This window comes from Halichoeres trimaculatus, unplaced genomic scaffold (assembly GCF_033239565.1).
Source record: "Halichoeres trimaculatus isolate MK-OKI-2021-1 unplaced genomic scaffold, fHalTri1.1 fHalTri1_scaffold_16, whole genome shotgun sequence".
Taxonomy (NCBI): Eukaryota; Metazoa; Chordata; class Actinopteri; order Labriformes; family Labridae; genus Halichoeres; species Halichoeres trimaculatus.
The window spans coordinates 19979638-20001049 of NW_027437194.1; the positions used below are offsets into that span (position 1 = coordinate 19979638).

Consider the following 21412-nt stretch of genomic DNA (forward strand, 5'->3'; position numbering starts at 1 on the left):
AGTGTTCTTGGCTCGTGTGTGTGTGTGTGTGTGTGTGTGTGTGTGGATGTGTGAGCATGTGCGCGGGCGCGTGTGTGTGTTTGTGTCAGAGCATACAGATGAGCTGCTGAAAGATTCACTCAGACACAGTCGGATGGACACACAAATACACCTTGTGTAAGGTTCAAGTGTTACCCATGGGCTCCTGTGTGGAGAAATAGCCCGCGGGGGAGTCTTGGTTCAGATGCTTTTACTGCCATTTTTGTTCCACTTCTCATTCTTGATGGGGTCATTGTGTCTGACATTTTTGAAGAAGTTCAAGGCTCAATGGACCCATTCAGCGTCCCACTGATGTCATTTTTTAAAAAAAGTTTGGAAAGACCATTGGTTCTGTCAAGGACATACTTTATTTTGTATTTTAAGCCTCAAAAGAGTTAGTATTTATTATTTCCCATCGAGCCAACAGGCTAGATCAACCTGCCCTGGAGCATTGTTTTGACTTTAATACAGAGGATTTATTTTGAACCAGAAGATTGGGGATGACAAATACAGCTTTGAAGTGGCGTATCCTTGTATGATCAAAACTGAAAACATTCTCATGTTATATATATATATCTTTTTTTTTTTTTTCTAGAAGTTGGTCAAGAGACTCTATTTAAACAGTGCACCCAGAAAGTATTCACAGTGCTTCATTTTTCTGCATTTTGTTATGTAACAGTGTTGTTTCAATATTAAATTGAAGTCTTTTTTTCCCTCAAAATTCTACACACAACACCCAATAATTTTAATGTAAAAGGTATAAATGTTTCCCTCAAGTTGGCAAATTGATTAAAGATTCAAAACCATGCAATCACATGTACATAAGTATTCACAGTCTTGAGGGTTGTAGAAGTGATGGATTTGGTGGTGCTGTACATTTGGGTGTCATCTACATAAAATTTAAAACGCCCAACAACATGTATGTGAAGTGTTACTGTGAGGCAGTAAATACAGAGTAAATAGTCGAGGACCGAGCAGTGAACCCTGAGGGACACCTTTAACTGGAGCAGCAGTGGAGGATGAATTGTTTTCTGTTAGAGAGTTTTTGATCTTTTCCAGGAGGGCAGTGCCGCTTATGTTCATAGCAGACAAAAAAGGGAGTAGACACTCCTTGAGCAGTTTAGTAAATAGTTCCTGCCTCTACTTTTTTCTCTTAATGCCTGAATTTATGAGCAAAAATAATTATATTGAGATCCAAACAGATGACAGTTAGAAAAAGAAGCATCTGATGAAAATTTAATAGATTAGGCTTCATAATTTCAAACGGTAATAAGATATTGATACAGCAACGAGGTCAGGATAAGTGTAATGCATTCGCAGAATCTAATTATTATACTGGCAGCGCTGATTGTACAAGCTTTAGGATCTTTAATGCTGAGGTTTGGCAGCCCAGAAAAGAAGCTGTTCCAGTAATCAGGTATTGTATATTCAAAGGCAGGTCTGACAGTTTGGATGTCAGAAATATTTAACACTGAATTAATTCATAATGTTAGGAAGTAGATGGGATGTATTTTTATAAAAGAGGGGGATTGATTTAATTTAGTGCCAGGATTTGACAAGCCAAGCCTTTTGAGTTATTTCCCTCAGTTTTTAAAAGGTGTGCAGTCTTGTTAACTTCATTTCCTGATACATTCAGAAACATGTAAGGCGAAGCATGATCGTGTCCTGTGCTATTTTGTGAGCTGTTACCAGGTGTTGTTTTGCATCACCATATCGGAAAGGTCAACCTCCCACCCTCCCTTCCTGCAGGCTATCCTCCTGAGGATGCAAATATTCTTTCCAGAGAAAACCAATTTAATTTTACAACACCTTGAGTGAAAGTGTCCAGTGCACATGTTACACACATGCTGAAGCACTGAGCTGCAGAGCTTGTTTCATCCAGTTTTTTCCTAAATTACTAATTAAAGAAGCCAGGCCTCTACTGAGTGCTAATGTAATTCACCAAGTGGAATCCAGCTTCCAGCTGTTCAATAACATGGAAGTATCAATTTCATTAGTCGCTATTAACAAGTTTGTGTGGATTTAGTCTTTATTGCTAGCAGAGAATACGACATAAGTGGCTCTGAATGGGTTTGATTAATGTGCTTCTACTTTTAGCAGCATTTCCTTTTATTTCTTTGATGCGATACATTAAACACTCGAGGTTTACGCAGTGATCATTTCAGGGTGAATTCTACCATTCAGGAACAAGCCCTCACACTATATTGATTTCAATCTTGAATATCACAATATGTTTAGGATTGCAAGAAAACCCACATTGTGCCAGACTCTTATTGAATTGTGTCCCAGACTCTCCCGGAATCAATATCACACCTGCCGTGCTGCGCCGTGTCTGGGCGTTCATATTACACCCAAGAAAAGAATTCTAGGAAAATCATCCATCTATGCATTAGCATCAATATTTAACAGTATGCAAAATAGCAGCACTAGAAAGTAAAAGGAGTTCCATCTCTGTCAGGCTTCTTCTACCCATGTGCTGCGTCTTTTCACGGCAAAAGCTCAAAACCAGGTGGATGTATTTGTAAAATTAAGGACAATATTTCTTGCTTGACAGAAGATGTTTATCCAAACTTTTTCCACTTTTTTCCGCTGCTATTACCATAAATCTTCAAGATTCATACAGAAGAGTCTCCGTTTTTTCAAAAAGGGTGCGGCTGCATGGCTAAAATAAAGCAGGTGTCATTAAGAAGCCTGTACACTCCCATTTCCACTCACTGATGAGACTTTTGTCTGTATCAATAGATTTCACCTCTTATTTATTTATTTATTTATTTTTATTTATTTATCTATCTATCTATGTATTAATCTATATAACAATTTATTTATTTATTCATTCATTTTTTTGTTTTTTATTTATTTCCAGCAAAGTTTTTTAATGTGTATTTCATTACAGATAGATAGAAAACTAATTTTCTCTGATATTTGATAAATTATTCATACCAAACTGATTCGATATACAGCCCTTTTGTTAAAGGATAATATCACACAGATTCATTAAAAATAATAATAATAATAAGGGTGGGGTGTAAAGGTGGGGTTTATACACTTTATAATTTCCCTCTGGTATCCCTGAAGTAGCGTTACATGATTTACAGTTCAAAAGTAAATTAGTCAATTGATTAATTATATAAAAAAAACAACAACAACACATTTTCCCCTCACACTTGTGTTTTAGAATACCCTTATTTCAGCCTTTGCCCAAAACATTTCATTAAAGCTTCTGTCCTATAAAGGCTCCCTACCACTCAAACCCAGCTCCCTCTGACTGGCTGGCCCTCTGGAATCAGAGTTGTGGACAGAGCTTGGTGGTTGATGCCTGACCCTCAAAATCTGGAATATCAAACTGACAGACTATCTGTATTTCATGTACAGCATTATTTAAAAAGAATAACTTTCTTAGATTCACACTTTTTTGAAAAATTAAAGAGGGGTTATAGTGCTGTTGTTTTTTTGGCAGCATACCGTCTCTCATACCTTTGTAGTCGCTTTTCATGATTTATAGCTCACAAAATTCACAATTTTTCTCACATTGGTGTTTTAGGAAGCCTTATTTTTAGCCTGCCTGAAACACATTGTTAAGCTGCTGTCTTTTTAAGGCCTCCTGCTCTTCAACCCCCTTCCCTCTGATTGGCCAGCTCTTTGGAAGCCTGTCTGGGGCTTGGTGTCTGAGGCTCTGCCCTTCCAACATGTAATTAACCATTTAGGAGATCCTTATGCAATGACCTCATCTTCTCAGCAAGTCTCATGATGATCTGGCAAACATCTTTTGCTACTTTGGAACGGACCTTTATTAGCAGTTTACAGCCAGATTCAGGGAGTTTTTCAATATGTAAATTTGTAGCAGTTTGGAAGTTTGCACATTCAGTATAGACATCCAGCATTATTACTTTATATCCATGTTTTAAATAAAAGAAAGCCAAATACCCTCTTGTTAGATAATAAGGTCTTGTCAGTGGAAATAAAGCAAGCACACTTGATTTAGGCTTTTTAACTTTTCTTTTCTCTCTCATCTCTTTTTGTATGCATATGAACGAACACATTGTACAATATGTGTGCACAAGCTAAAGGCAATCATGGGGCATTACTTTGAGTGGCACTTTCTCTTGTCGTGCCAACACAGATCATTCTACAGTCTGGGCCAAGGGTTGTGGCTGCCCGTCAGCAAGAGCTTTGTGGTGCCACCAGTGGAGCTGTCAATCAACCCCATCGCCAGCTGCAAGACGGACGTGTTAGTGACTGAGGATCCAGGGGAGGTCAGGTCAGTCTGAAACACCACACATGACACTCGTGCCTGAAGAGGAAACGTGCAGCAGTTTGATGGCTGTGTGGTCCTGAGGCACTGTGAATACATTTGTTTGTTTTACTTCAAAAGGTCAGAAAGCATCTAGTTTCTGTGTTGATGGGATTCTAAATTTGGGCTGTACAGCGGGAGCAACACTGGAACACTTTAAGAAAGCTGCTCAGTGTCAGGGAGTGTAAAAGCAGGAATAATTTATGGCTTTGCTTCATTTGGGAGCTGTTTCTGTGACGCTTGTTAGTGCTGATGCATCTACTCTGAATTTAGCACGGGTGTTCATTATATATATAATGCTCCTACACATCTCAATAAATGGCAAAAAGGAATGCCACAGCGCTTCCTTATAATTATTATTTTTGCTTTGCTTCCTGTGACGTTGGAGCCTCAGCTTAGCTATGTAGATGCATGTATTTTATTTAATACAAAAAAATGCTGGGTTAAATATCATTCTTAGGTCTCAAATGTGGAGGACGAGAGTAACAGAGAAAAGCAGCTTTACAAAAACTTGATTCACGGCAATGCAAAGCAGGGATCTAAAAACACAAATCCTAACTGAAAAACAGTGTCAACGAGGTTAGGGATTTGGCAGCCCCGCAGTGCAATAACAAAATATTGGCAATGTGAGACATTTGTCTGTCATCTAACCAGCCAGTAGGCTCTGGCATGCATCAGCGCAGCTGGAAATCACTGAACATGTCAGAGCATCAGCTACAGATTAAAACAATCGCCCGTCTGTGGAATCCAACTGACAGCAGCCCATCGGAAAATGACGTTTCTTCTAAGAAACTATTGTTGCATAAGAATGTTGTTTTTCTTAGATGCGTTAGTAAAGAGTCCTGAAATATGATCCAGTTCCCGACTATGTGTTTTTAATATACATTACTGTAGTGTTACTAAACTGCATGATGCCAACTACACCCTGAAACATTACATTTCCTTTACAGTGATCTGTAACAATCACACAAACATCTAATGAAAAGCAAACCAATAACAAATCTCACAGCAAAATGTTTCCAGTAGAAAATAACTCAAACATTTCATTTTGTATCATTCAAAAAAAATACATAGACTAGATGAGTCTGGAAGCATTACATGTTCATCATTCCAAAGATCACATTAACATTTGATTTACAAACAGAGTTTGTGAACAGAGTGCCATGAACAAAGACTTTCATACCCTAAGTCATACATTTCAATACTTGATGACTTTTTCTGTCATATGTCACAAAAACATGTACAGTGTGAGTTTGTTCATCTTTAAAATCATTTCAGGTTACTACCTGGGTATCAAAGGGTCAGTTAACAGCTTAAAAAAAACACAATAGCCACTCTAAATCCGAGTTTGTTTTGACGAAACACAACAGTAGATTTTTTTTTTCCTGCCTTATAAAATATGGGCAACATACCACAGAACCAGAATTTTTAAAATACTCACCAACACAAAATCCCTCAGCACAACAGTTTCTTGTTGGAAGCAGATACTCATATTTTTGTGAAGTTTAATAAATCTTGTGTCTTTTAATTTTTTTTTGCTTGTTTGTTTTTCCTTCCCCCTTTTTTATTTGTCAACAGAGCTGCCAATAAAAAGTGAATGATAATAATAATAATAATAATAATTATAATATTTATAATAAAAACAACAACAGCAGAAACAACAACAATTTGTATTATTATTATTATTATTATTACTATTATTACTTTACTCGGTTGCTAGGCGCTGCCCAAGTAGCTGCCTGTTGCAGCAGCTCTCTCGTCTTTGTCCGATTCTTGTAATTTTTTCGTCTCTTTTTCGTCATCTTTGTATTTGGAGTGGATCATCACTTTGTATGGTTCATTGTCGGTCACGGACACCAAACTTTTTGTGGCTTCGGCGGTATTTTTTGCTACTTTTCTCCTGTGTTTGTCTGGAGATCCTACATGTAACCATGGCTGCATTGTTTACATGCGAAATTAGCTGTTAGCAGCCTGTAGCATGTCAATGCTAACTAGTGTAGGGCTTGATGATTTCCCTCGAGCTGAGGAGGAGGAGGTGAGGACGACGTGCTGGTTCTCGGATGTGAGCTGGGAGGTGACGACGTGGACCTGTCCTTCCATCCATCGTTGTTGGGAATGTGGGATCTCGCTCCGGGGGATGGATGAGCTAGCTGTGCTAACCCAGCGGCATCATGCTGTTCACGGACGTGGCTGACGGAGCAGACATCGGACGCCGCGACACATCGGAGGAGCTTCGCCTGCTGTGAGCAGACAGGATCCAGGAGACAGAGACTGAACAGACTGCTGGGGAGGCTCAGTCCTGGACCCTGTGGAGGTGGAGACTGGCTGGGCTGGAGAGTGGTGGACGGGATGTCGTCATCTAATTTCTTATGGACCTTTTTGCACTTTCTATACTTTCTTACTTTTGTTTTCTTAAATGCTGCGGTGACTCCTGAATTTCCCCTCGGGGATAAATAAAGTATTTTCTATTCTATTCTATTCTATTCTATTATTATTATTATTATTATTATTATTATTATTATTATTATTATTATTATTATTATTATTATTATTATTATTATTATTTAGTAGTTATTATTATTGTTATTTAGTAGTTATTATTATTATACATTTTATTTGTGGACGCCTTTCATGACACTCAAGTCACCTAACAAAGAATAGTATGACCTAGCATCTTTTTTTCAAGCATCATATGGAAAAGTTAGAGCTAAACTAAGAAGAAGAAAAAATCATCCTCTAAGCTGGCTTGTTTTAGTGTTTTTTTTTGTTTGTTTTTTTTTTACATCTTAATGCTTTGGCTTCATTTTTGAAAAGCTGTTGTGCTGTACATGTTTTTATCCAGTGGTAAAATTCCTTACTGCAGGGATCATTGTCTTCATAAGCAAACTGCTCATTTTAAAACCAGATGAATGTCCTGCTGCTGTGTGATGCCTCTGACAGGCACACTTTGCAGGTTCCCAGAATCAGGAGGTTGCTGTAGCACTGACCGTGTCTGAGCCCTTCTGATTGTAATCACTCCAAACATAGCTGAGGTAGTTGCGGGCCCTGATAAGGTAGCTCGGCAAGCACCTGTGGTGGTTGCAGACTGAGCGGACAAAGGACAATGATAGCGGAGGGAATGTTGATGATGTCAGTACAAACCTGATGGAAATGTACGCAGGTTGGCAACTTATGCACTGTGCATTTTAACCCTATGTAAAATATCTTATTGTCCAGCACTGCAAAAGAATGTGTTTGATCTCAGTGCTTAATCATATTCCTGTATTTCTATATTTCTTTTAGACTTCATAATTGGAAAAAATAAATAAGCTTATCTGTAATTCTCAAAGCACAAAAGCCATAATTGTTGACTTTTTGTATTAATCATATAAATTGTTTCTTTTTTCTTATCCTGCAATTATGTAACCCTTTCACCGGCTTTATAAAACACCTCAGGAGCAGAAAACTCTCAAGGCTATTGCAGCCGTCTGATTATCCTGAAGTAAATTAAAAATGATTAGCCCAGGTATGTGACTGAGTCTCAAAGAAAAGGTCTAATGGTAACGCTAGCCTTGAAAATGAGTATGCATTTTTGAGCAACTATTTAAAGCCATTTATCTGCTACACCTGATCACATTTGAAATATTTATCACTGAAATAAAAATAATGACCGTCTCCTCATTTAGCTTGGAGTTGGGCAATTATTTAAAGCAATTACTCCTCTCTCTTTCTCCAAGATCACTCAAGTGTCGCCATTATTGTGTGCTGAAGCGACCTCAGAGGATTTCGTTGCAACTGCAGGTGCAAATTGAGCACTTTAGCAGAGCGAGAGAGAAATGTAGCTTTTGTTTTCCTCGATGCTGAGGAGCTCCTTTTAAGTAAAAGTGGTTCATCAGTCAAAGGACGTTTCACCGCGAAGGTGGCGAATGACTCTGCTGCTGTCACTTCCTGGAATCTTTTAGAATGCATGTGTTCTGCCTCGATGCATGAGCCCCATTTAAAAAGTGACATAATTGAATATTTCATTCTGCACACTTAGCTTTCCAGTGAGATATCATATCTGGCCTGTCTTGGGAACATGACATATTACATATTGTAACACAGATAGGAACAAAGCCATCTCTCTTGTCTGCCAATGGGAGTTGTACTGCTAAGACATTAATTAGCAACACAGCGAACTACAAGAAAACATCCCAAAACATGAAGGAAGGAACACACATTGTTTAAATGATTAAAAGCCTCCTTCAGCTGGAATAATAAGTTAACATTCTGTGTTTGGTTAATGATTAGTTCCTGCAACATTTAGGGGATCCGTCAGATTGTCATGAATAATGCAGACGGCTCATTATCCAAAGCATTTTTGTGGAACAAAGTCCCGGGGGACCCTATGGGGTTTCTGGCTGATACACTTTCTCAAAGCGTTTATGCAGACTGTGATGCAGGCAGTCGATCATGATAGACATGTTGATGCTGGGAGTTGTGAGACACTCTGTGGCTGTGGTGTTTAAAATGATAGATCCCTCTTTAACCTCTGCTGATCAGCTGACAGGGAAGCGTCATGAAACTGGGGTGGCCATGGCTCAGAGGTAGAGTTGGTAGGCGGTTTGATCCCAGCTCCTGCAGGTCACATGTCCAAGTGTCCTTGGTCAAAACTTTCCTTTCTGAAACACTGCCAATGTTACAAGTCTAGATTTTTATTTTAACACTAGAAAAAAATGATAGGACAAGTTTAAAAATTACAAGAATTTACATCATTTTGCACTTTCAGATCTTGAAACAGGTTAGTAGCGTTTCAAAATGTAAAAAGAAGAAATGGAAGTGAGATAAAAAATAAATAGATAAATAAATATTTAAAAAACAAGAAAGAAATTTTTGGAAAACAACAGTTAAACTGAAATAGGCTGTTTATCCTCTGATCAAAACTTTAAGACCACTGACCAAAAAAAAGAAGATAAAAAAACAACCCTGAAAACCCCCTTAAAATAGAAATGAGTTTCAATTAACTCAGTGATGAGGAGCTCAGCCATTCTTGTTGATCACTTTCAGCATGCTTGATGTGAGTGTTTCAAGGAGGCTAGTGAGAACGGTACTACACTTGGTGAGGATGGCTTCATGGGCGTATCCACTGTCTGGAACTGATGTCTAATTGTGAATCTCTCTTCGCCATCAGTGGCATTTGCTCTAAGACTCTAAGGCTTAAATGTCCCCAAAAAAGTGGTGATTTGTACTGCTGTGTGTACATTTCATTGACAAAATATGGGCTAGAATTCCTTCATCTTTTGTTCAGAATCAGCTACCTATCACAGGTAACTGGCTTGACCTCCTTCTCATTCATCCCCTCAGCGTCTCAGCGCTTTAACACAGTCGGACGCTGAGCATCGTCCGACTTCAGCAGGGAAGCATAGAGGGGGTTGTTCCACAGTGGAAACTGGACGGTCATTAGACTAACGCTGGGCTTTGTCCCGCCCATCGGACGCTCAGCGTCTCTGGGGGTCTATGAGGCAGTGGGCTGGCCTGGACGCTGGCCTTCTGCATGATGATTGGATGATCTGTCTGAGGCCGAATCCCGTTTTGACTGACAGTAAAATGAGCCAGTCAGCAATCTTGAAGTATAACCCTCCACCGGAGCACCTTCTGAGTTGTTCTGGACTGATCCGGAGGCTTTGTCGATCCCCAGCGAGTTTACCTTTCTTAAAAACGATGAGTGTTGAGAGAACACTGGTAAAATCCCTGGAAAAACACCTGGTTGGTACAACAGGGTCACAGATCATTTCCTTGAAAAGGAACGGAGGGTAGAATTTCAGCTTAAATATATAAACAAATTTATGATATAGGCCGGAAAAAAATGAGCTTCACCTCCTTGACTGACCAGCAGCCGCCACTGTTCATCATCCATTCCAAAACAAACTTAATGTGATTAAGATCAAGGGGACACACCGGGTGGTCCAAAAGAGTGATGTCATTACTCTGGAAGAAGGCCTTTGTCATGGGGGCATTGTAAACTGCAGAGTTGTCCTGTTTAAAAACCCAGTTATTACCCACAGACGAGGGTCCTCACTCATGAAGGAGGCCCCCTGTAACATCTCCACATAGCCAGCTGCCACCATTCGACGCCCCTGACTAACCTGAGGCTCCATTAGCCACATATACATGGACCCAAATATTCTGCTATTGTATACACCTCATTCCGAACGAAAAATGCCAATCCGAATGGACATTGAATAGGTTTGACAGGGGTGGAATATTCTTTTCCCCAAACCGATTGAGGTATCATGTATCCACTCAAACGGAAAGATGTCAGGGTGCGTTCTTTCAGCGCATGCTCAGATATGACCTAAGACGCAACTTTGATAAATCTAGTGATGTTAACGTTTTTCAGCGCATGCCCCATTGATTATTCTGTTTGATTATAGCGGCGCATGTAGACTAGAGATTGGAATATTCTTTTCTATGTATACTTTTGTTTCCGGAAAAGTCATTCAGAAAGATTCCATTCGGAAAGACGAAAAACTCCTCATGTAACCAAGACTATTGTTTCACTGAAGGAAAAGCCCCCTTCACTTTGTCACATAGATAATGTCTCCAGTGAGATCTCCTTGTCATGGTAGCAGAATTAGAAGCCATCAAGACCGTCAAGGTTACACTTTTTTATCAGAGAATAAAACTTCTTTCCACCTTTTAACCTCCTATGTTTGGTGCTCCATCACTAAGTCCAAATGGACAATTTTGTGCCTTTAAAGAAGACGAGGCCTTTGAAGACATTTTTTCTTGTAAAAGCCCTTTTCTTACAGATAATGACTGATGGTTATTGGGCTGCAGTTGGCACTAATAACGGCCTTAAATTGGGTTGAAGATTTTCCTGCGTCTTAATGAAACTTTGCTATTTTGTTCCATCACCCTCAGGATCTTTGAAGAAATTCAAAACGACATCTTCAGCAGCAATGGTCCGTCCCGAGAGGCCCTGCTTATGTAGCTCAACAATCTGACCACATTCAAAGAGAGAAAGCTTTTTAGCCTTTGCCATCAGGAGGTCATGACAATGTGAATACCTGACTGCCTTTAAAAGACAAAATCTGCACAAATATGTGTATTCAGTGTCATTTTCTGCAGACTTTTTATAAATTGATTAATGGCCTGTTTCTGTTGTTTGCAACAAATTACTTACTCATTTATTTTTCGTTCTTCCTTCTTTAGGTCTCACTCCTATTTCTTCTCTTTTGCATTTTAAAACTCTACTCAGAACCCTTTTAAGATCCAGTGGTACAAATGAAAATTTGTGCAAATTTTCAACTTGCACTGAAAGTTTGATCAGGAGTATACCTTAAACTGTATTGTTAGATGTAGTGACACATGGAAAACACAAAGGGATAAAGGGATAAAAACACCTCTTGCAGGCTTTTTGTGTTTCCAGCAGCTCAGGCTTATCTTTGGAAATGTTTGGAAACAAGGAAATTGACTGCACTTTTCACATTTCACGCTTCATTTCAACTTTCACACAGTAATCGTTACATTGATTGTCATAATCCCTGGGCGCAACATCTTCAGGTGGTAATTGCAGAGTCACACTGTAAGCCACTCACACATATAATCTCATACTTAAGTCTTGCGCCAAGGAAAAACGTGCTTTGACATAACTCCATCATATGTTTTTCCATGTGCAGTATCGATCTGAATCAATGTACAACAACAAACGTGCCAGGACTACTGAGGCTAGGTCACTACTGGTTGTAACTGTTAGTAAAGCAGTTAAGTGATGTTTAACTCAGAAGAGATGTGTTAGAAAGCTGACACTGTGTCTGTAAAATGACAGAATGTAAATTGTTGAAACACTCAATTTTATCAAAAAACTCCAAAATATATGAATCATATTTTCAACCAGAATATGCTGTGAGTGACTGTGTGAGAGAAGATAGAAGAGATAAAGAGATGGAGACAGACAGGAAAAGAAAAATAAAAGACAGAGGAGAGGATAGAGACATTGGGCTCTAATTTCGTAGACCAGGTGCAAGCGCAGGCTCACCTGCCTTGTGCCGGCTTTCGGCGTGTGCACAGGGCGTGACCGGCGCAAGTTTCCTGCAGTGCCAAGAGAGGCGCAGTCAAGGCCCAGTGGAGCGCAGAAGAGTCCACGCCTCCCTCCGCGCAAATGGCAGAGAGGGAGAAGAAAAGCCGTGAGTGGGTTTAACACAGCCGAGCGCTGTTTTCACCAATCAAATGAGCGCCTCTCCTCACCTTTAAACGCGCTGCAGCCGAGGCGCAGCATCTGATTTGTCTAAGTGATTGATCCCCAGCATCGCGGAAACAGTGTGCTGGAAAGACCCGGCAGCGGAGAATGGACAGCGGGGCGCATCGGAGGACACGAAGCGCGTCATGGTGTGGGCCAGCTCCCGGGACAGATTTCATCTGTTCCTTTGTCATTAATAGGAGTACAAAATTAAGAGGCAGTTACACAGCTGGCTTATCCATTCAGAATACTTTTGATCCACCTGCACTCCTGGTTTGTCATCGCCAAATAGTAGAGCCTTTGGTGATATACTGTATACTCTCCCGGTGTCTACGCCTCATCCTCCTTACAGTAATGTGCTCCATCTTTTTAGATCACGTTAAAAATAAAGACTAAAACTGAGAAATATGGGAAATCACGGGTAAATCCTGAATGACATACATTTTTTTTGTCTCTTTTTTCTTCATCTTTTCTCTCCCTCTTTTCTTTGAATCAAATGAAACAAGAGAAGCCAGATATATACTCAGTATCAGATGTTAAGGCTGTTAATTGTTTAATTTTAAGATGTGTATCCAACTTCCAGCTGCCGTCAGGTTAACTTTCCATTATGACAAACGGCTTTAATCCGACACCAGATGCGACAGGAAAATTAATATAGATACAAATGTATATGCTGGTTTAGACGGTAACATTAAATTGTGATTGCTGTGATTGTTTATTGCATTAAAATGTGCCTGACACTCTGGAAACCTGCCTTTGAGGCTTTGTTGACCTGTGCGCACATGTGCGCCTGTCACCAAATTACAGCTGCGGAGGGTGCGCTCCGCTTTGCGCCCAGGATAGACCAGGTTGGAGCTGGCGAGCTTTCAGCGCACTTTTTTTGGCACAAAATTGTCACTGTGCCAACACAAATCTGCCAACACCTCCCCCTGGTGGGCCGTCAACTCCCCCTGGAGTCACACCCATCTCTGCGCAGACGGTCTACCAAATTGTCAAACTGGCAATGCACGGCGGTGCGCCGCACGAATATTAACACTGCGCAGGGTGTGCCAGGCTTGCGCCCCCTGCGCAGTGCCCCGAAATTAGAGCCCATAGAAGTAAACAAAGAGTGTAGAAGAAAGAACAAGAGAGTGAAACATGAAGAGAAAAACAGAGCATTAAAAAATTGACAAAGGGAAACAAATAAAAAAGCGCAAGACTGAAAAATTAACATAAAATGAAGAGGAAAAACGGGAGAAAAAAGAAAAAAGACAAAGATAAATACAAGGACAAAGAAAGAGAAAAAAGAAAGAAAATAAAGAAAGTGAAAAAGAGAATGTGAAAGAAAGACAAAATGAAAGAAAGAGAAGGGGAAAGTGAAAAAGACAAAACATAAAGAGAAAGAAAAAAGGGAAAGAATAAAGACAGAGGAGCAAGAAAGAAAATCAAGAGTTAGAAAAAAACAGAGCTGAAAAAAGACCAAGAAAGAAAAGTCAGAGAAAAAGAGAGAGCAAAACAAACAAAGAGAAAAAGACAAAGACAAAAAGGAAAGAGGAAGAGAAAGAGAGGAACCAGAGTAAAAGAAAAAAGACAGAGAAAAAAAGCGAAAGATAGAAAGGGAAGAGAGAAAGGAAATAAGGGGGAGCAGTTGAGGTCAATCAACACTGGGATAGTTAATTTTACAATGTTGAACAGCAGAATAAAATATGACTGGTCTTCATGTTGCTATTTTAATTATTATTAAAGAACTATAGTAAAGACAGCCCTGTCACATTTATGTCTCATGCAGAGAGACAGGGAGCAGAGGAAGGAGACGGCCATGTCTCTGTGTTCCTTTACGCCCTTCATTAAACCTGACCTGGGGACCGTCCACAGGGAGCCTCACTGCACTGCATGCTGATTGATTCCTGTGACCAATTAATTGTAAGAAATTTATTAAACACAGACTGAGAACACACTCTATCTGCAGAAACACACCACCACACATTCCTTCTGCATTATGGATGACATTTCGGAGGACATGGCCTTTATTTGTTTTAGATTTCAGGAGGAAATTCCACAATGTGGATGTTGCCGGTTTGTGTCCAGGTACTAGCCTCGTGCGCAGGTCTGATATCAAAAATAACATTAACCTTGTTCTGACCTCATCACTCGCTGCAGATATTTTACATTCCATAATTTCAGGAGTGAGATACAATCTTTTAAATCTAGATACGGCTTGCAAGTGCATGCTGGGAAGGTGTGGGGCTTAGAGTTTGAGTGCAGCACAGGTGCAGGGAACAGGTCCTGAAATCTTGTATATAGACCCCTAAATTTGGAGGATGCGTCTGTCAGATGACTGTAAGAATGATGAATGGCAAACATGAATCAGTGAAGCTGTTTCTACTCTTTTTCCAAATATTTTCTTTGACGAAATTTACATTTTAAGAGCAGTCTCCCACTCAGCACTATGCTACTGTCATTGAAAGTTTCAAACCAATGCAGTTGTCGTTTTCCTTCCCGGTACCCACAGAATGTGAGTCCAAATCTCTGTGCACACTAGCGTGTCAGTGTGGTGGTGCATTGCATTGAGACAGCAAAAGGCAATTGCACCATTGACCCAACAATTTGGTCTGAAGTCACTGAAGCAGTGTTTTCTGCTATTTTAAGTGCAGGAAGTAAGATGCACCTACACAGTTGTACATACAGGGACCCTTTGTTCAGAGACAGCAGCAGTACTCTTCAGTTCAAGTCTGTTCCGTTCTGTGTGTGTGTCAGTGATGTTTCTTTTGCTCCATACTCTAACACTGGTACCCCTCTAGAGCTTCCCTATCTAGTATTTTTTCACACTGGTGTTTTAGAAAACCCATCTTTAAGCATCTGTCTGAACCACTTTGAATTAGCTGCTGTCTCTTTAAGGCTTCCATTTCCACAAACCATCTTTCCTCTGATTGGCCTGTCCTGTGGAGGCAGAGTTTGAGGTCTACATGCACCAGATATTAAACATCAAACTGATAATGACAATCAGTATTTTATGTACAGCCAAAATAAAATAAAAACACTTTAATTACAATTGCACTGTTAAAAAAATAAAAAAAATAAAAAACTTTAAAGAGGGGTATGGTGCTTTGTTTTTCTTTACACCCTTTTTTAGTTTTACATGATTTATAGCTCAAAAGAAAAAAAAATCATATGTCTTCTTACAATGGATGTTTATAAAAATCTATGTTTAAGCATCTGAACTGCTGGTTCTTTAAGGCTCTGATCTCCACAAACCCCCTTCCCCCTGATTGGCCTGACCTGTGGAGGTAGAGTCATTGGGACACCTTTGAGTTTTAGGTCTGTATTCTCTGGATGTTTTACATCAAACAGATAATATTTAATATACAACCACATTTTAGAGGAATAACATTAGTGAGACTAGAAACTTAAAGAGGGGGTATTTTTTTCTTCACAAAACCCCTTCACCATAATTGGCCAGCCCTTTGTAGGCCTATTAGAGGGGGCAGAGCTATGGGCAGACCTTGGTGTTTGAGGCCCGTACAATATCCGTACATGTCATGAAGCAGTTAGAAGATCCTCGTGTGATGACCTCACTTCGGCAAGTCTCATGAAAATCTTGTAAAACTCCCATGCTAGTAGTTTATAGACAAATTCAGGGATTTCAATTTGCACACTTTTAGTATGAGCATCCAGCATGGTTAATTTTTAATCATGGTCAAGCACAATGTCCAGGAGACATCGCACAATACCTCCCTTTAATGTTTCACATCCAACAATATTCCAGGCATAGTTAATGTATGTGAAAACTTGCATTTTTGTCAGTATGGGAAGGTTGATAGCCCTGAGTAGCTGCTGACACTCCATACTGATGATTAATGACCTCACTCACTGTGATCAAGTGAACCATCAAAATGTGCTATTGCCAATAACCCACTGCAACTGCAAGGAGTTGACACCAGTGAAAAATTCAAGGACATAAATCACATCCCCCCTTACTCCAAATCTCCATCAAAGATGTTTTACAGCTCCACACTCAAAGCAAAGAATAGATGTATCAATCTTTATTTTATCACTTACCTGCTTTCTCCACTCACTAGATTTTCCCTTTGTGATTACAGCAAGCTTAAAGAAAATGCACTCTATTCAATGACAAAAGTGCTTGATGAGAGTCAGCATATTTGTGGGGAGCTGGAGCAAGAGCATTAATCAAGTGCAGGGGCAGACCAATAACGGGCTCTGTAATCATGCTGGAGCAGCGCTCTAACTTTGGGCTGCATCGCCTGGCCATTCATCATCCGGGGAAAGCAAGAGGGAGATTAATAACAAGTACATTAGTCAGTGTTTAGATGCAACCAGTGCGCTTCTGGGTCGAGCTCCAGAGTCAGAGTGCCAGAAGAGATGATCGTGATTTGGTAATGATTTGAGAAAGAAACATTTATCGGGTCTTGTTGGATTTGACAAGAAATGATTTTAGAATTTCGTTCTAGAGAACTCCACGTTGGGTTGTGGTGTCTTAACTCTTCCAAACGACTTTACGGATCAGTTAATTAAGAAGTGGAAGGCCAACGCTAGAATACTCTCTCAGCTCTGTTAATCATTGAATGTGTCCCACAGTATTTAGGAAACCTCCCAATGTCTTAACAGGATGCCACACATTTGCCCTCTGCTGCACTGCCCTACAACCAGCATCTTGGAATTGATTGTTTTTTTCATCTTTGACTCACTGTTGCCTCCATCCAGAAGGAGAGCCAGTTAGCATGCACCTCACAGCCGAGGCAGGCCATTATTTTTGTCTGCCTCACCTTCCCCACCCTCTGTTTTCCCCCGAATTAAGGAGTCATTTGTCACTGCTTTGAGCGCCTGCCAGAACGAACTGATGCTCAGAATGCCATGTGTTGTCTGTCTAATTCAGAAAAATAGAGTCGCCAAATAAAGAGAAGAACAATAAGACATGGGAGGCCAGGACGGAGAATTTTTAGGTTTCAATACAGTACAATGGGTTCCCAATTTCCCTCCCCTTCTGTGCTTTGTGAGGGCACAATCCAGAGGCTGTTACAGCACAATTGGAAAGCAGTTCTGGGGCCAAGAAATGAATAGTTTAGAAAAATCAATGAACCAATATTGCAGCCTCACCTCTTTATCCATCCACCAACACATTTTTACATCTCTGTTCAGGGATCCCTGTTTGAAGAGCTCTTTGCAACCAAACTAGTGTAGAGGCAGGAAAATAAAAAATGACGGCTTGTATTTTCAACCTGCCCTAAAAAGCACAGGTGGCGAACAATGCATCCTACATCAAACAAATGTAAGCTATAGTAACCCAAAGCTACATTTTCGTGAGGATGCTTACACCCCAGATGGCACAGCAAAATTAAACATAACCACTTTGCCTCCAGAGAAACATTTCTTGAACTGTGGGGCTGGATGAAAATGGTTCAAAGAGGAGTAGGTGATTGACAGGCTGGAAAGGGAAGCAAACACAGGCCACCAGTTTTGGGGGCACACGACTCAACCTGCATCTGTTACTGTGTGGTATGTTTGGTCCTTTCAGATGAATTTTTCATTTTAATTCTGCAAGTCATATTTGACAGTCTGACTCTGTACTGGAAGTTTCCAGCTCTCCTGTGCCTAAACTTACACTACGCTAAATTTTTGTTACTGTCACTTTAAAAATGCAGTTTAACAGACATGTAGCTGGTGTTTTACCTTGTTTGGCTTACAGCTCATAGTTGGGGATTACCTAATTCTGGCTAGTTGTTTCCCAGAGTTACAAGCAAATCAATGTTGTCATAAGCCACAATAGCACCACGGAGTGACTGACAATTGGTGAGGTCCAATTTTGTTTTTTTAGCTACACTTTTCACTTTTTTGTCTTGTTTTCCATCACCACTCTTTTCAGTTTCAACATCAGGATTTTTATTGTGTTTTATCGTCTCTTTAAGTTTTGTTGCACTTTTTATGTGGTGTCACTCAGGTTCATGTCTCTGCTATTCTCAACAGCAATGAATGCCAAATGGCAGCCTGGGGGCCAAATCCGACCCGCCAGAGCTTTCCATCAGGCTACGAGAAATTTACTGAAAAAAAAATTGCCCCAGTGGGTAGAAAAAAAAGTTTTACTTTATTTGTTTTCTTTTTTTCTTTCTTTTTTTTCAATTCAAATGAAACATATGCCTTCTGAAAAGAAATAGCTATTGTGCCACAGCCTGCCTTATATTAAAAATGACAATAACAACAATGCCTATAAAGAGTAAAAAAGAAAAAAAAAATCTTCCAAAGGGACAAGAAAAATAACCTTTTTTTTATTTTATCTAATTTATCTTATGGTGGGACTCTTTTTTAAAATAGAAGCAAAATTGACATAGTCACAATTCATCGCATTTAGTTGCATATCAATATTTGACACAAGAAGCAGCATTTTTAGTTCCAATGGATTTAACTAGATGATCAATGAATGCATATATACATAAGCTTAGAAAACAAGATCCTGTTTGTTTTCAATCAAATACAACTTTTACAAATAAAGTGAAGCATTTTGAGCAGGCAAAGCTCACAAGTGTCTTTGTGCATCGCTCAGTGCCTTGGTTTTTTCAGCTCAACATTTTTTCTGTAGTTAATCTGTTTAAAGGTCCCATATTGTGCAAAAATCACTTTATTAAGTCTTTTAGTTACATTTGTGGGTCTTTGGCTTTCCTCCCAGCCCACAAATTGTGATATTTAATGACAAAACCTGTATTTACTAATGCTTGTGAATGTAAAATCCTGCCCTAAAACGAGCTGTTTAGAATTTCCGGGGTTTGCTGATGTCAGTGAGTCCCTTTTGACCAATCAGGAGCAAGTCTGACCTGATTGGTCCACCAGAGCAAATACCCCCGAACCCCCTCTCCGCCCACTCCTGTCCCTGCACCTGGAGAGATATCTCTCCAGCAGCGAGTGTGGCCGTGTTTGGCTGTAAACAGCCACATAGTTCCATGTACAAGCTTCCCATCTTGGAAGAAGACAAGACTAAGTGGCTAGAGTTCATTTATGAGGGAAATGTGCCAGCTACACTCAGTGAAACTGTGCATGTCCAACTTTGGACAGTACAACAGAGGGCTAGTGAATACTGGTCCTGAATCACTGGACACTGGAGTTTTGAGTATTTTAAATGCTGTGTGCTGTGGAGCAGATGTAAGAGCTTTTCCTCAGTGTCCCCCCTGTCTCTGTGTTAGCTTCAGGATGCTAACTATAGCAGCGGTTAGCCTGTTGTTGTAACCTGTAATGTTACGGTAAACGAGCTTCGCTGTTTTCTTGACATTGTGTACTCGGAGCTCGTGGCGCCGCTCTCAGTGACGTGGAAGAGCAGGGCGGTATCAGCTGTGGCTCATTTACATATGGAGGTCACGCCCACTAAATCAGAGCGTTGTGAACAGAGGGGCTATGAGAGCCTGGAAACAATGCTGCTGTGCTTGATTTATTGGCTTTTTGGACCAAAACATGTTACTACCATTTCATGAAGACATCAATAATCCATATTAAACTACAGAAAAGGAGCATAATATGGGACCTTTAACTCCCGGCTGCATGGATATAATTCTTAATTCAATGAAACAAAAAGGAGATTTCAGTTTTTGCACTGTAATGGTGGTGACAGGCTGCACTCAGCACAGTTATGTATTTCGACCATTTACCTCACTGAGAGAAGTTTTCTGGCAGCACCACTGTTTCATACATTTTCTCTTCCTGTCAAACTTAGGCATTTGATCTAACAGCGACTTACTATTACAGTGGGTAAGTAAGCCTCACAGAGTGCTGGCTGTATTGAAAGGACTCCTTGATTTAAGACAACAAGTGAAGCAGCAGATGTGGGCGTTGCATCTCTGAGCGAATTGGACACATGTCAGTTGGTCTGCTCGGTAATACCTCAGGGTCAAACACCTACACTGCTCAGGAGAGGAGAGCTGCAGCTGTATGTCTGGCCAAGCGTAGAATCTGAGCACGGTTCAGAAAAAGACTGGACACATAATGCACTTGGTAGTACTGTTCTTCCATCTCTATCTGTGATTCAGTCTTTGTCCTGACCACACACCTGAGTATACGTTTGAGCAATTAAACTGAGAATGTAGGCAGCTGGGTCCCTGATTTGTCCTGGTGTAGGGCAGCAAAGATACTGCTAAAAGGGAATTGGAAAGTACCAAATGGTTTCCCAGAAGACACCTTTTTGATCTTGTCCATTTTGTTTTGGTAAAAGCAGCACTAAGAATTGTATCTGGCATCCTAGCATTCTGATCTCAATTATTCCTTCCCGCTGCTCAGAGTTCACATAGGTCAGCCTTCACCATCTTTCAAAGTCAATCTGAAATTCTTGCTGTTTGGGGATTTATAACTTCCTTTATTGGGAAAGACTCAGTTCACATATCCTGTGGCTAAAAAATGCTAATCCAAACAAAGCTGAATAAATACAACTAAATACATGAATATGATACATTACCATGGGAACCAGCTGGTTGACCAAAAGGTTAATAAACCCTGTTTGCAAATAAAAGCTCATTTGCAAAAGCAGATAATTGATATTTTTAATCACAACAACCCAGCCCTGCTAGGAGTAATATCCCCTGCAGTGCACAAAAGAAAAATGTGTAATTTATCATCATTTTTTAATAACTTTTCAGTGACAGTATTCAGCCAGTAAATGTTGTGTGTATTTAAAAATGTTATACAATAGCAAAGTTGTGTGTGTGGCACTAACAGGGTGCACTGAAATGTTATACCAGCACAGAAAAGTGAGTGGAGGGTTGCCTGAGTGCATAAATCCTGAGTAATTGAAATAACTGACATCAATACTATATTACCAAATGTCAAGCTTTGAGTTCTCAATCTGCTTTAAACATAATTTTACATTTTAATTATCTGAGAACACTGTGGTGTCTCTCTTTAAAGTATCAAATTTGTATGTAGTATTTAAG

The 21412-nt window shown here is 40.0% G+C and overlaps 1 protein-coding gene across 1 annotated transcript in view; it reads left to right on the forward strand.

Annotated features, from left to right (window-relative positions):
- astn2 (astrotactin 2) overlaps positions 1 to 21412 on the forward strand; it is a 401766-nt gene that overhangs the window by 236351 nt on the left and 144003 nt on the right. Inside the window, exon 10 of the mRNA XM_074689759.1 lies at positions 4139 to 4276. Coding sequence (XP_074545860.1) covers positions 4139 to 4276 — 138 coding nt within the window. The remainder of the gene's footprint in view (positions 1 to 4138; positions 4277 to 21412) is intronic.